The sequence below is a fragment of the Gobius niger genome (assembly GCF_951799975.1).
Source record: "Gobius niger genome assembly, chromosome: 13".
Taxonomy (NCBI): Eukaryota; Metazoa; Chordata; class Actinopteri; order Gobiiformes; family Gobiidae; genus Gobius; species Gobius niger.
In genome coordinates, this window is record NC_136864.1 from 4,013,483 (window position 1) to 4,027,752 (window position 14,270).

Genomic DNA, 14,270 nt, shown 5'->3' on the forward strand with positions numbered 1-14,270 from the left:
TTCAAAAATACAGAATATATTTTTATTCAGAGCAGCGATATAATATATATTTATGTCTTTTAGCTGATTTATGAAGCCGACACTGTGCATTTAGCTTTTTAGCTTCTCAATTTTAATATCCACACTTATCGTCTTCTAAATAAAAAGCCACACTTAATTTTTTTTTTAAATTTTTCATTTTTTTAAGCACTTGAAAACATTAAACTCGTGATTTCCACTTATTTCCACTTTCCACAACTGGAAAGAAACATCTTTACCAGAGCACATGAAGGCAGCATAACCCAGGCCAATCCAGGCCTAATCCAGGTTTTGGGAAAATTTGGTTTCTTAAAGGAATAGGCCACCGTTTTTACATACTGAGATATGTTCTTACCTTAGCTTTGACGAGTTCTTTAGGACCTGTCTGATCTTCCCCCGTGCCTTCAGTCACGTAAACACAGCGCAGACGGCGTTAGCATTTAGCCTCTATAGCCTCTGGCATAATAATACCAGGAGTAGTTTGGCATCCGCACAGTAAAGTGAAGATTACTGCGCAGTAAAGTGAAGATTACTGCACGGATTTCGAACTACTCCTGGTATTATTACTCCTTACAATATAGTTCCCCCTTTTATCTGCTTAGAAAATCCACATTGTTTAATTTTGTGTAATTATACTTTGTAGTGGAACACTTCACGTAACCATATTTAAATAGGGAAAACGTGGAAGAGCTTGGTAGCTTCTATCTTGACCAGTTTTGGAGCTATAGAGGAGAGAGGGAGAGGCTAAATGCTAACGCCGTCTGCACTGTGTTTACGCGATTGAAGGCACGGGGGAAGACCAGACAGGTCCTATAGAACTCGTCAAAGCTAAGGTAACAACTCAGTATGTAAAAACGGTGGCCTATTCCTTTAAAGCAGAACTAAGCAACTCATGCCCCAAGAGGCCATAAGCGCCACTGCAGGTGTTGTTGTGTTCTTTTACTTATTCATTGTCAGTGACAGTAAATACTACACTGACAGAAAAGACAAAGTTAGAGAGGGATATTGTACATCCAGGTACAGAATGGAGGTATTTTTTTTACTCAAACTTGGCTGTAAATACTGTTTAAGTGGCGCTAGCCCGCTGCTAGCTTTACCCGTTAGCCTGTTAGCTTCATCTTCCTGATTCCATTAGTGTGTATTGGGGCCTCCGACCTGTAGTCAGCAAAGTTGCAATTGTGGTTTTCAGGCCAGAGACACCAGGGGGAGATGAAAGACCCTCCAATCATCCCATTAACACTTGTATTAACCCCAGAGGGACTATGGAAAGGATTTATTCAGGTAAACAAGTTACTTAGTTCTGCTTTAACATTTGAACTTTCACCTGGACAGAAAAATAACACCTAATCTCCACAATAACATTTAATTGTTGCACTGAATGTTTCGACATAGATTTATTTGGGGAATTTTCATCTCCAGAGCCATTTTCTTAAAATGCATTTTTATCATATCGGTGCGAAAATAGCTGCACGTAAGTGGCACAACATGTTGAAGTTTTTTCTGAGGGTTTTAATATCTGATCCCTCGTCTGATTTGTTGAGTTTTGAATTTCAATTTAAACCTGGCTCGATTTTGTTATTTACATATGAAACATACAAACATAAATACATACAATATAACATACAAACAACATACAAATACAACAGAAGTTTCAAATTGATACCTCTAAATTTAAAAAGTTTCCCTGTGTTCACCTGCAGCGTCTGAGAAATAAAACCAGTGATAAACCAGGACTTAATATTGGCCAAAAACTCCTCTAATATAAAACCCCAGCACAAGACCAAAGACGGTCTTAACCAGGACTCAAACAGGACCAAACAAACTAAAACACTGCTAAACCAGGACCGGGCCAGTGGTAAACCTGAACATGGGCAGATTTCCTCTGCTGTTTTGTAGCGCGTTGTCGTATAGTGTCAGACTAAAGCAGGAACATGAAGGAGCCGTTTGAACCTCCTCATGTTTATATTTCCTTTGAATTTCTCCAAAACTGACAGGATTCCCACCGGCTCACAGCAGACGCGCTGACACAATGCGACAAAAGACTACAGAAGAGAGATAGAGGGAGAGAAAGGGGAGGGAGAGGGCGTCGGGGGATTTTCAACAGAGGAGAAAATAACAAAAAAATACTCCAAATCAGGTGAACATCAAGGGGAAAACACATGAGCTTTACTGTTTATGTGTCTCGCTCAAACACTACAACAGAAGCAGAATCCACTACGGGGACGAGTCAGAACAAAAGCGCTCCCTCCTTCAGTCATGATAATTAAAATGTACTTTTCCGGACATTCAAAGACGCTTTATTGTGCATTATTCATTCACTCTCTCCATGGCTGATTTTATTGTCAGAGAAAAACTTAACAAACTACTTTTTCTTAGGTACAAAGGTGCAAAATGAAACATAGACTAGTAACAACTATAAATAATTACATTATTATTAAAGTACGATTAATTTCTCCATTGTGAGATCAATGATGTTCTGTCTTATCACCTAAAGCAGTGATTCCCAAGCATTAAAAAAGAAAAAAAAAGAGGAGGAAACTTAGCAGAATTTCCAATATTACTGAAAAAGAAAAGTTAGTTTTAATGTTTTTCAGTAAAGGGTTTGACTTTGAGAGTATGTTAGCTACATTTTGATACTCAGTTAAATACTGAATAATCTGTCTTTTGTCTCACTTTGGTAAAGTGAAAGGGCAGTGAGAAGAGTTCAATGTAAAGTAACTTTTTTTCATTCTGTAAATATTACTTACTAGATAAAACAAAAGCATTTTCCAGTAAAAAGCGACTTTTCAACATAAAATACATTTTCACAATATTGCAAATAAAAATGAAGAAACTACAAGGTGTCCATCGCTGGGACTCATCCCCCATCGGCCAGAGCAAGAAGGTCCTGCTGTTCATGCCAAGAAGACCAGAGCCCACCTCAGATTTTTTGTTGTCTTTTTGCCAAATACAGTATAAATAATTTGGATGCACACTACACAGTGACCTTTCAGTCAGAGAAAGGGTTTGCCTTTGCAATTTTGTTTATGTTGATGCACTTTAATGAAATTAAATAAAAATATATAAAACCCATTTACAAAAATATTTCACTTTTGGGGTGGGGGTGCTGAGTGAATAAGCCGAGGTCAGTGCGGAGACACCGGAGGCTCACGACAGCTCCGCCCTACACGATATTGACAACTGATACAAGATTTGGCCATTTTTAACCTCAAAACTAATGAACGCTATCATTAATATCAGAAAAGGGGACTGTTTTTATAAAGTTTATAGTATTTTTTTATTTTATTATTATTATTATTTTTATTTAATTTATCACACTTCCCTGGTTAGGGGTACTCGGAGTATGAACTAATGCCTCCAGAGGTACATGACCTGTGACAAAACAAGGTTTGGAACCAGCGACCTAAAGAACATAGCCAGAGTCCACCCTTTTCAGGCCAACATGGAGTCGCTGATGCTCTACTTTCTGGTCTTCACAAAGAGTATCTTAGGTTTACAACAACCACACAGTGAGGACGAGGTGAAGATGCAGCACTGCACCATCATGTGTTCTTCTTGGTATTCAACTCCAGGTTGTTGCAGCTTTACGGACTAACGGCTGGATGTGCAGCAGTTGGTGCAGAGGGAATAGACCCGTAACCCTCATGTAGGGCTGGGCAATGAAGCAAAATGTAGTCAAATTCACAATCTCAATAATCATCATGGGACTTTAAAAAATAATTGATCAATATGAGAATTTTTGCAGTGTTTACCTCCCCCCTCTCTGCCTCCCCTCAGTTGGAGTCCTCTCTGGGCGTCTCCCTCTCCCCGGTCGATGACTGCAGGTACCTGGACTGCTCGGACTCCGGGGGCTGTTGCACAGAGGTGGATTTCAGTCTGGACTCAGTCCCGCTGGGGTCCGGTCCCGTGGTGCTGGTCTCGCTTAAACCCAGGGTAAAGCCCCAGTGCGGCTGTAAATCCAGAGACGACGCCCAGGGCTCCTGCTCCTCGTACCCCACCAACCCCTGCCTCAACGGGGGCAGCTGCTCCAACGGACCCCTCGGCTTCAGGTGGGTGCGGCTCAACAAACTCACTTTTGTGGCTTAATGCTCTTCCATCTGACGGCAATGAGAAAAATATTTCACCTTTATTTTTCCGAGCAAACAGAGATGTTGAATGTGGTGGCAGTTTTTGTTTTATGTGGTTACACCAGCGTTAGCAACTAATATCAGACTAATAAATTGAATTTCGCTTGTTCCTTGTGACTGTGGACATTTCAAACACCTGTGCACTGTCATGTTGGGACACACACCACAGTTTGAGAATCACAAAACAGTTTTTTCACATTTTTCAAGCCATATTTCCACATTATATCCATTTGGAGCGTGTGTTCCACACGGAGCCATGGATTTCCTGCTAACAGAAACTGTTCACTCCTGCTGCTGCCTGCAGAGGGAGCCCCAGGCAAACTCCTGAACTCCTAACCCTGTGTCTCAGAGTCACTCACATTGATATTATTTTGGTTAGCATTTGGTTGTAAAGTAAAAGTTATTTGTCATTGTACAGTCAACTGTCAACTGTCAACTGTACAGTTGACGACCCGTAGGGAGCAGTGGGCAGGGGCAGTGCTGCGCCCGGGGGACCCATCTCCAGATGTGGATCCAGGCTGGTGGTCAGAAACACCTGGCTGGAGGATTCGCCTTTTGTACATGTTTTTAGTGTTAAGGGAAACCGTAGTACCCGTAGGAAACATACAAACTCCACACAGAAAGGGCCCATCCAGGTGGGAATCAAACCCGGGACCTTCTAGCTGTGAAGCACGAGTGCTAACCACTGTTCTACTGTGCCGCCCAAGTAGGTGGGCTTAAAGCAGGGCCTTTTTACCGTGTTACAACGTTGTACTCTCCTACGTCCTACGTATCCAGGAAATGCTTCCTCACCTCTGGATTTCTCCCTTTCTCAGGTGCCGCTGTCCCGCTCTGTTCGACGGGCCGCGCTGCGAGCTGACGCGCGTCTCTTTTGGAGGAGCAGGTTTCTCCTGGTTCAGACCCCTCAGACTGTGCTCCTCCAGCCGCCTCACTGTGGAGCTCCTCCCCGAGACCTCCTCAGGACTCCTGCTGTACCAGGGGCCACTCACACCCGCCCAGACCGGACCAGAGGACTTCATCGCACTGGGTCAGTACCATCTACCATGGTATCATCACCACTACCACTACCACTAACCACTACCACTACCACCACTACTACTACTATTACTACTGCTACTGCTACCACAACCACCACCACCACCACTACTACCACTACTACAGGGCTTCTGCACGGCTTTAGAAAGTAAAAAATGGTAAAAGCTGTTAAGTGATTTTTTTTAAGTTGCCTTCACTCTTAACTCTAAGGATTTATTTATTTTTATTTCTAAGGATTTATTTGAAAGTGAGTTGACAGGCAGATGTTTGTGTCTGCATTTCCTCAGAGCTGGTGGAAGGCGTCCCAGTCCTGAGTCTCAACCTCGGATCTGGAACCCTCACCCTGTCCCTGCCCCCGGAGTCTGCAGTGAGGGACCGACGCTGGCACCGGCTCGACGTCACCATCCAGGGGAAGGTGCGACTAAACCAGGACTGAACCAGGACTAAACCAGGACTAAACCAGGACTGAACCAGGACTAAACAAGGACCAAGACCCAAGACCCAAACTAACCCGAGACAGCCAGGATTTACAACAAAATACATTAACACACACGATCAAACCAGTACAAAACCACAGCTGACTCAGGACTAATCCCGGACTAATCCAAGACTAAGCCTGGTTTTAAACAAGAATAAACCAGGATTAAATGAGTGCTGCAGCTAACGATTATTTTGTAATCAATCATTTGGTTGCACAAAGTGTGTGAAAGCTACATTTTTAATACCTTTTAACCACATAAAGCTACAGTGAAGCTGCTTGAGTTTATACGAGTCTGATCTGAGCCAGAGTTTAGATACACTCGTAGTGGTGGGACACAAGCGCAACTTTGCCTTTTTGTCATTCATAATTTGAAAGCGAAGACCCTCCAGGAGCCTAAACCTGAGCTTTAACAGCAGGAGGCGGCTCTGGCGATTATAAAATTTGAACATGTTTACCTCAGACCTGGGGACACAGATAAGTCATGTTTATGAAATATTGTACCTTTGAAGACAAATAGGTTGTCCCCAAAAACATTACATTTGGTCATCTTTTCTCTGTCTGAGTGTGAATGGGTGACTGGTTCCTTGTTTTGGGCCTAAAGAAGGTTGAAAAGTGGTGTTTAAGTTGAGACCATTTACCATTTGTCATTATACAACAACTGTACCTCTGCTTTTGACTCATCCTTCGAAGTCGCTCCGATGCCTGGCTCTAGGATTCACCTATTATGCAAATCAGGCTGTTTCTTCTCGGACATGACTGGATTAGTTGTTTCAGCCCTAGAGTAAACTGGACTAATCCAGAACTAAATAAGGAATGAACTAGAGTTAAACCTTCCACAACCCAGGACCAGTGAAGACACGTTATGCTTCTTCTGTTCCAGTCTGTGGAGCTGACCCTGGATCAGTGCAGTGGGTTTGACTCTGAGTCCAGCTGCAGAGTGACGGGGAGCACCCCCGGGGAACACAGGTACAAACAGAAACACATGAATAACCCATAGCCATCACATTCAGGTTATAACCTGCTGCTCTCCCGTGCAGAGGTCTGGACACGTGGGGCCCCCTGCAGGTCGGGGGGGTGAAGCACTTCTCTCCTCTGCACCAGTACAAGAGCTACAGCGGCTGCATCCGAAACCTCATCCTGGACTCTCAGGTAAAACCACTTCACAGCATTGTTACTGAGGTTTTCAAAAGATTGTGTCTGTGAAACATTCAGAGTGTCAGTTTTGCCTGAGAGAAATGCTTCTCTGTCCGGCAGGTGTATGATCTGGCGTCTCCAGGGGAAAGTCTGGACTCGTATCCAGGCTGCAGGCTCACAGACGGGGTGTGCCTGACCGCGGCGGGCCCCTCCTGTGGGGAACACGGCTCCTGTCTGTCCCAGTGGGGCTCGTTCAGCTGCGACTGCCACCCAGGGTTCAGCGGGCACAAGTGTGACTCAGGTCAGAGGGGAGACACAAGGGGGAGACTCTTCCAGAACCATTCGTCCTCTGAAACACCGTCCTCATGTCCTGGCTCTATATAAATAAAGTTCTTCTTCTGTTTCCTGCAGTGGTCCCAGAGTTGTCCTTCGATGGGGGAAGTGCAGTTCGTCTTCAGCTCAGAGGAGGCGCCGATGCTCGGAGAACCTCAGTCCAACTGCTGCTGAGGACCAGAGAGAGTGAGGGGACACTGCTGTCTGTGGAGACCAGAGCGGGACAGTACATCTCTGTGGAGGTGAGAGCTGGTGATTTTTCTGTCCTCTGAATCTGAGCTCTAATTCATGACATATCCAAAGCTTTCCCACAAAATGAACGCCCTCTGCCTTTCCTCGTTGCAGCTCAGAGGCGGCCTCCTGACGGTGCGGTCCGACCTGGGCTCCGGTCCTCAGGCTCTGGTCCTGCTCGGCCTCAGGGTGGACCTGGGGGAGTGGATCCAGGCCTCACTGCTGCGCCACGACACTTACTTCACCCTGAGTCTGGAGGGAGGAGGGGGGGCCCGGGAGGTGCAGGGCCGGCTGGGGGGAGCGGCGGGCCACGGAGCGGAGATGGTGCTGAACCAGGCCACGGTCACTGTCGGGGCGCCGAGAGGAGACAACAGGAGCGCGGGATTTCAGGGTGAGACGTCACAATAAGAAAAAAATAACAATATCTTGACCAAAACTAAAGGACAGTAGAAGATTAAGACTAAAACTAAATTAAAATGTATGAACAAGAGCTAAAAGTCCCATCCCTTGAACAGATGCTACTCCAAAAAAAGTTGCTCTATGCGTTTAAGTACTGAAGTATTTGCTGCAGATAACACTAATAGTTAAAGTACTGAAGTATTTGCTGCAGATAATACAAATAGTTAAAGCACTGAAGTATTTGCTGCAGATAATACCTAAGTAATCCCAGTAGAGAGCACGGCCAGGCTCAAACCCCTGTGATGATGTTCTGGTTTCAGGCTGCCTGAGGGATGTTCGTTTTAACGGTCTGCTGCTCCCTCTGGACGGCCGGGGCTCGGAGGGCTTGTCGGTGCTGGAGAACCGTGGCGTCTCTTCTGGTTGTCATAGCGACTCGTGCAGTTCTGCGCCCTGCTCCGGCCCGCTGCGCTGCGTGGACCTGTGGAGGAAATACGAGTGCAGGTGCCAAACGCTAAACCTCTTTTCAGCCAGTGATGGAACATGGCGAGCAGGAATCTTTCATGGGGGGTTGTGTATCTTAAACAGGAAATGAAGTGACTGAATTCAAATGTTCCTGAACCTAATAGTACTTATGTGTTAAGACGTCTTATTTCCTCTATTTCCCAGGTGCCCCGGCTCTCAGCTGCTCCTCTCCGATTCCTCGGGTCGTCACCGCTGTGTGCCGTCGCCGTGCCGACCGTTCTCCTGCCGCCACGGCGCTGTTTGTCAGCCGCTGTCCGGCGAGCACTTCCTGTGCCGCTGTCCGGAGGGGGTCAAAGGTCACCGGTGTGAGCTGAGCTCCCTGAGGGGTCACCGCATGGCAGCGCTCAGCCCCAGCTCCATCCTCGCCATCAGCATGTGCCTCCTGCTGTTTCTCGGTAAAGAGGAAACTGAAACATTACCAACATTTAAGTCTTTAAAGGGGCTAGATGCAAGTTTGCCATTTTATACTCACTACTGCCACCTCAGGTCATAGGTGTAACTGTAACTTCTATAGTAAGCTCGTGCACTTCGGACCCAAATTAACACCTTTTTGAGTGACAGTGCAGGAAAATACTTAGTTTTAACATTTTTAAACTCCGTTTCAGTCATTTAAGTAATTTTTTTTTAGCAAGTTTTCTCCCTTAACATCTCCTTTCTTGGAGACGGATAAAGACGGGAACAATATGCAGACAATATACTGTACAAATATACCTTAATACCTTACGTTTTCTTCAATGAGGTTTTTCTGACATTCTCGGAACAACATCTCCACTTTAGTAGCTCCTCCTTTCTGAAAGATTTTTTTAATATCTCATTTCGAACCTGATTTATTGAGTTTTGAACCTAAAAAAAACAAGGCAAAAAAACAACTTGTAAATAACTGTAATCTGCAGCATAAAGCATTAATCAGCAGTAATCTGTGTTTTGTTTTTATGTCCACCATGAAGGAAATTAAAAAGTTCCTGATGTCTTGCTCAGAGAATAAAGCTTTGATTGCTTTGGCAAATTTTCAACAAAAAAATAGACATCAATGAATAAATCAGGTTAGGCACTCAGTGACACACCTGCCTGATCTGTGGTGTGGGGTCTTTTAGAACCTGTAGTTTAGAGTAGAGCCAAACATGGTCTCTATTGTATAATTGCTAACTCCACTTTCCAAATGCAGATTTCATAACTCTTCACACAAAGCACATGCTGAACGTCAATGGTGTCCTTTTGTTATGTAACTGTTCCGATCGATCTGTTCATTTCCACTGACACACTTTCTAAACATAAACGGTGCAATAACAGGGTCGCTTCACGTAATGCTTTTCTGAACCTTTCATAACCACAGCGTAACCATAACATCACACATTTATTTCAGTAAACCAATCATCGGTTCAGATGACGTTGACTTATTTATGTCGATGTCTAGTGCTAAGACAATAGTGTATGTGGCGATGTAAATGTATTCGACTAAGACTAATATTCATTTAGTCAACTGTGTGTTTATAATATTAATTATAATCCTATTTAATCAAGGTCCTCTGCTTTATGGAGCTTCTCCCACATCAACAAACAGCCTTTGTTTTAAATGATATGAGGCTCTCTCTTTTAGTCTCTTCTTTTCATTTTTATTTATTGTATTTTAATCATCAATAATATATGGACATTTTAGACATAGTTTTCCTCTCATGAAAAACTTTTAATTTTGTCTAAATTTAGTCTGCAAAAATAGTACTTTCACTAACATTACGACACAATATTTTCGTCGAAGAAATTAACAGGAGGAAGGGGAATACTGCCCTCAGTTTATCGGTTTATCCCTGTTTCAGTGCATGGTGTCCCACACTGGTCAGCTCCTCCACCTCCTCCTTCCTCTTCCTGCTGCCCAGTTCCCTCCACTCCACCACAGTCTTTCCATACATTAGCCAGAACAATACTAGTGAAAGAACGCTTGCGTGGCTTAGCTGTGAGTCTTTCCCGGATACCTCTTCGTTTGTTTATACCAGTCAGCTCCAAAACTGGTGTAAACAACCAAACCAGCCGGTACATAGATATGGAACATATACGACGTAAACTCTCTCTCCCTCTCTGTCGTAGGTGTGCTGGTAGCGGTCACTGTGTGGAACCAGAAGGGAAGCAGGAACCAGTTCAGGAAGCGCGGCGTTTACCACGTCCCGACAGAGCACGCGAGCTGGGAGGACATCAGGGAGAACATCCTCAACTACAACGAGGAGGGGGGAGGCGAGCAGGACCAGGTCATCCTCTCTGACTGACTTCATGTTTTCTGTTATTAAACCCTGTTCTTTAGTCGTCTTCTTGTCCTCATGTCAGACTGGAGACTTCTGACTGTAACAGATGATTCCTAAACAGATTCCGAAACTAATGGCAGGTGCTCTTCTCCCTGTAGAACGGTTATGACATCTCTGAGCTGAAGCGGCCGCTCCGCTGCAGCCTGTCGCAGTCGTCCTCCTGCACCACCGCGCCCCTGATCCGCTCCGGGTCCGGCTCACAGGAGGACGTCCCGTACCAAAGAGCGCACCAGCCCCACCCTGTGTACGCACACCTCTGCGCAGACCACACCCCGAGCCACCACCCGCCGAGCTGGGGCTGGGCACACAGGTACAGCTGCGACTTCACTGAGGCTCTTGCAGCTTTGGTACAGGCTTCCTGGACATGCTGTGGACACTTGTAGGGTCTTAATCACTCCTAGTTTGAGTTGAAACGGTTTGAGAGCAGTCCTGGTTTCTGGTAGACTTCTGTCTGAAGCTGTCCAGTCTTTACAACAGTCACATAATTGCCCAAGCAGCAAATTCTTACAACCTTTACAGCCCGAAAACATAGCAATGGGGTGCAGGGGCTCTAGTGGATCGGGACCCAAAAGTGGGTCACAGAACCGTTTTCAGTGGGTCGTGAGCCTTTCCCAGAAAAAATGTCGTTGTTTTGATCATGATTTCAGCCTTTTTGTCTTATTTGATACTTATTCAATGATACATTTCTGAAGACAATGTTTTACATTATATAATACAAGTGTAAGTCATGCTGCCTTATGTGCGCTGGTAAAGATGATCCTTTTCAGTTGTGAAGTAGAAACTACGAGTGCATTGTGTTCAAGTGCGTTTGTGTCATAGCAAAGAGAGAAATATATTTAAAAAAATACACAAGAAACAAATAATAACAAATAAATAAACAAGTAAATGCTGCTTCTTAACAATCAGCTAAAAGACATTGAAACATAATATCGCTGCTCTCTGTAATGCTGAAAGGTCAGAGGTTTTTATCATGTCGGGAACATGTGCAATTTTCCACTCAGCAGTGGTATTGACCATAATCAGAGAGAACCACTGGTGTAGTGTGTTAGTGTTGCAGCACTAGCGGACTGGCAGAGAGCTGGGCTTTTAAAGTTTGAGGCTGGTGCCCCCTGGTGGCCACTCCAGCCTGCTACATTAGGAAGAGTGCAGTGAGCTCTGCACAGGGGACACAAAACTCTCTTTTCAAAAGGATGTATATAAACATCTCAGGGTCTCACAGTGATGACAGTGCTGTTAAAGTTCTACCAAGAGAGAAGAGAAGGTTTGAGAGAGGACTAAAGGAGTCTTCTTTTGTTTTGTTTATTCAAACAACACAAACCCATGTTGAGCAGTTGGGGCGCCTCTATCCCCAGTAGCAGTGAAAGTTGATGCTCCCCATTATCATAATCGTGTGTATGTATATATCGTTCTTGGCTGTAACTGTGCAGACGTCGCTCACCGCTGCCCTCTTGTGTCCAGGACGCACGTGGACTTCCGGAGCTACGTGGCGCGGATCGTTTGGGAGGCGGACAACGACGCCGCGGCTTTTCCCCCCGACTCTTTACACGTGTGGAGTGTGGAGGGAACCGGGTCCAACGCAGGCAGCCTGAGCTCTCTGGGGTCGGACAGCAGAGGGGCAGAGGAGGACTGACAGACGAGGGGCAGAGGAGGACTGAGAGCAGAGGGGCAGAGGAGGACTGACAGACGAGGGGCAGAGGAGGACTGACAGCAGAGGGGCAGAGGAGGACTGACAGACGAGGGGCAGAGGAGGACTGAGAGCAGAGGGGCAGAGGAGGACTGAGAGCAGAGGGGCAGAGGAAGACTGACAGCAGAGGGGTAGAGGAAGACTGACAGCAGAGGGGCAGAGGAGGACTGACAGACGAGGGGCAGAGGAGGACTGACAGCAGAGGGGCAGAGGAGGACTGACAGACGAGGGGCAGAGGAGGACTGACAGCAGAGGGGCAGAGGAGGACTGACAGCAGAGGGGCAGAGGAGGACTGACAGACGAGGGGCAGAGGAGGACTGACAGACGAGCAGTGTGGGGCCTCTTCTGCAGGCAACTTCAGCTTCATCTTCAAGGCCTCCGAAAATGATTTTGAGAAATACGTACAAAATGAAGTCGTCCCAAAATACTGAAAGCATTGTCAATTCTTGTGAAATCTCGCCAATCTGGACGGCAAGCTCAATTTAAGCACTTATGGCGAGACGCTGCAGGTGAAAACATCCACTTTTCATGCAGTGATCAATGATGAGATCTTCAGCTATTTTTTTTCCCCTTGTTTTAATGTCAGAGTAAAAAATAGACCAAACTCACCCTTTATGGTGTTTATTTTATGATAAAATCACTACAACATGGCGGCTTTCCCTCGTCTTTCCTTCGTGCAGTTATTCTCAAATAGTGACATCGACGTGTAGCACAAAATGCGACCGACGATAACTCGCTTCATCAAAAAATAAACTAGATCCAAAATCCTTTCTAAACAATTCTGCACACCTAATATACTAACTAGGGATGTAAAGATTAAACTGTTTAATGATTACCATGATTATAAAAGCCCAACTTTTAATAGCCAGGGTTTAGCACTGAAACTTTTTGCGCGAGGTTCAGGCCACTGCACAAACAGCGCGTAAAGTCACCAGTGCGTTGAGCAAGACAGAAGGACGAGCTCCTCCATAGCTGCCATAACTGGCCCAGGATGCAAATTTAAAGCAAATGTGCTCCTCTATGCTTCATCTTAATGAACAGAAAGGAAAGCAGGCGCACACACACGGTTGTAATTATATCCTAAGTGAAGACACTCATAGACATAATGTATTACCCAGATCCTAACACTGAACCCTAAACCCCTAACCCTAACCTTAATCCTAACACTAATCTAAACCCAACTCTAACCCTAAAACCACATCTTGACCCTCAAACAGTCCTTCAAATAAGTCAGGACCACCCAAAACGTCCTCACTTTCCAAAAATGTCCTCACTCTGTTAAAAACTCAAACTGGTCCTCACAACGTCGTAGTTAAAAGAACACACACACACACACACACACACACACACACACGCGTGAAATCAGCTGTTCAAGTGTCTGCACTTCCTCTATTCATCAAAACATCTGGAAAATAATTAAGCGGCAGCATAAGTTCTAATAACATAAAACCTGGCCTAGACTAGATTGTGGCCTAAGGATAATATATAACTACTACTAATAATTATAATTTGAATAAATATAAAGTAGTAATGTTTATCGCAATATTTTCTCTCACAATAATCTTGACATTCTTCAAACCAACAAAATAAAATCATTCATTTAATCCTGGTATCCATTATTTAGATTCTGTCACTGAAGATATTGGCAATGTCTTACTTATTATGAAATGCCTATTTTGTGTGAAGTTTCAAATCAGTCTGTCTATATTTATTTATTTGTTCCTATTCACCTGCAGAGTCTCGCCTTTACCGGCTTCAGGCCAGTGACAAATCAATAAAAAGACCTTCATTAAACACAGCTGAATAAAGTGCATCCCTTTACTTCCTGTTCGTCCAAACCTCCGCTCAGAGACACGTTTACAGAGCCGTCGGACAATCAGAACATGTGGACTTCCAGACCCAGTCTCCGCCCTCAGACTGAGCTCCTGTTGCACTAAATCCCTCCTGAGCCCGAGGGACTGAGGCCACTCATAGTCTCATCTTGTACATAGTATTTGAGATTATTTTTATAC

General features: G+C 44.9%; 1 protein-coding gene across 4 annotated transcripts in view; it reads left to right on the plus strand.

Moving 5' to 3' along the window:
- The window catches only part of LOC306972930 (neural-cadherin), a 123,167-nt gene extending 110,583 nt beyond the window's left edge, over positions 1-12,584 (plus strand). Inside the window, exons 24-37 of one of the 4 annotated variants that reach the window (XM_079569638.1) lie at positions 3,796-4,067; positions 4,961-5,172; positions 5,468-5,595; positions 6,542-6,627; positions 6,699-6,810; positions 6,916-7,096; positions 7,207-7,370; positions 7,474-7,750; positions 8,079-8,259; positions 8,425-8,675; positions 10,363-10,520; positions 10,673-10,884; positions 12,033-12,173; positions 12,424-12,584. In XM_079569638.1, the coding sequence (XP_079425764.1) occupies positions 3,796-4,067; positions 4,961-5,172; positions 5,468-5,595; positions 6,542-6,627; positions 6,699-6,810; positions 6,916-7,096; positions 7,207-7,370; positions 7,474-7,750; positions 8,079-8,259; positions 8,425-8,675; positions 10,363-10,520; positions 10,673-10,884; positions 12,033-12,173; positions 12,424-12,454 (2,406 nt within the window). In that variant the 3' untranslated portion in view covers positions 12,455-12,584. Of the gene's footprint in view, positions 1-3,795; positions 4,068-4,960; positions 5,173-5,467; positions 5,596-6,541; positions 6,628-6,698; positions 6,811-6,915; positions 7,097-7,206; positions 7,371-7,473; positions 7,751-8,078; positions 8,260-8,424; positions 8,676-10,362; positions 10,521-10,672; positions 10,885-12,032; positions 12,267-12,423 lie in introns of those variants that run through there. The other 3 variants (XM_079569637.1, XM_079569639.1, XM_079569636.1) reach the window with 3 other exon arrangements.
- Positions 12,585-14,270: the final 1,686 nt, after the last annotated feature.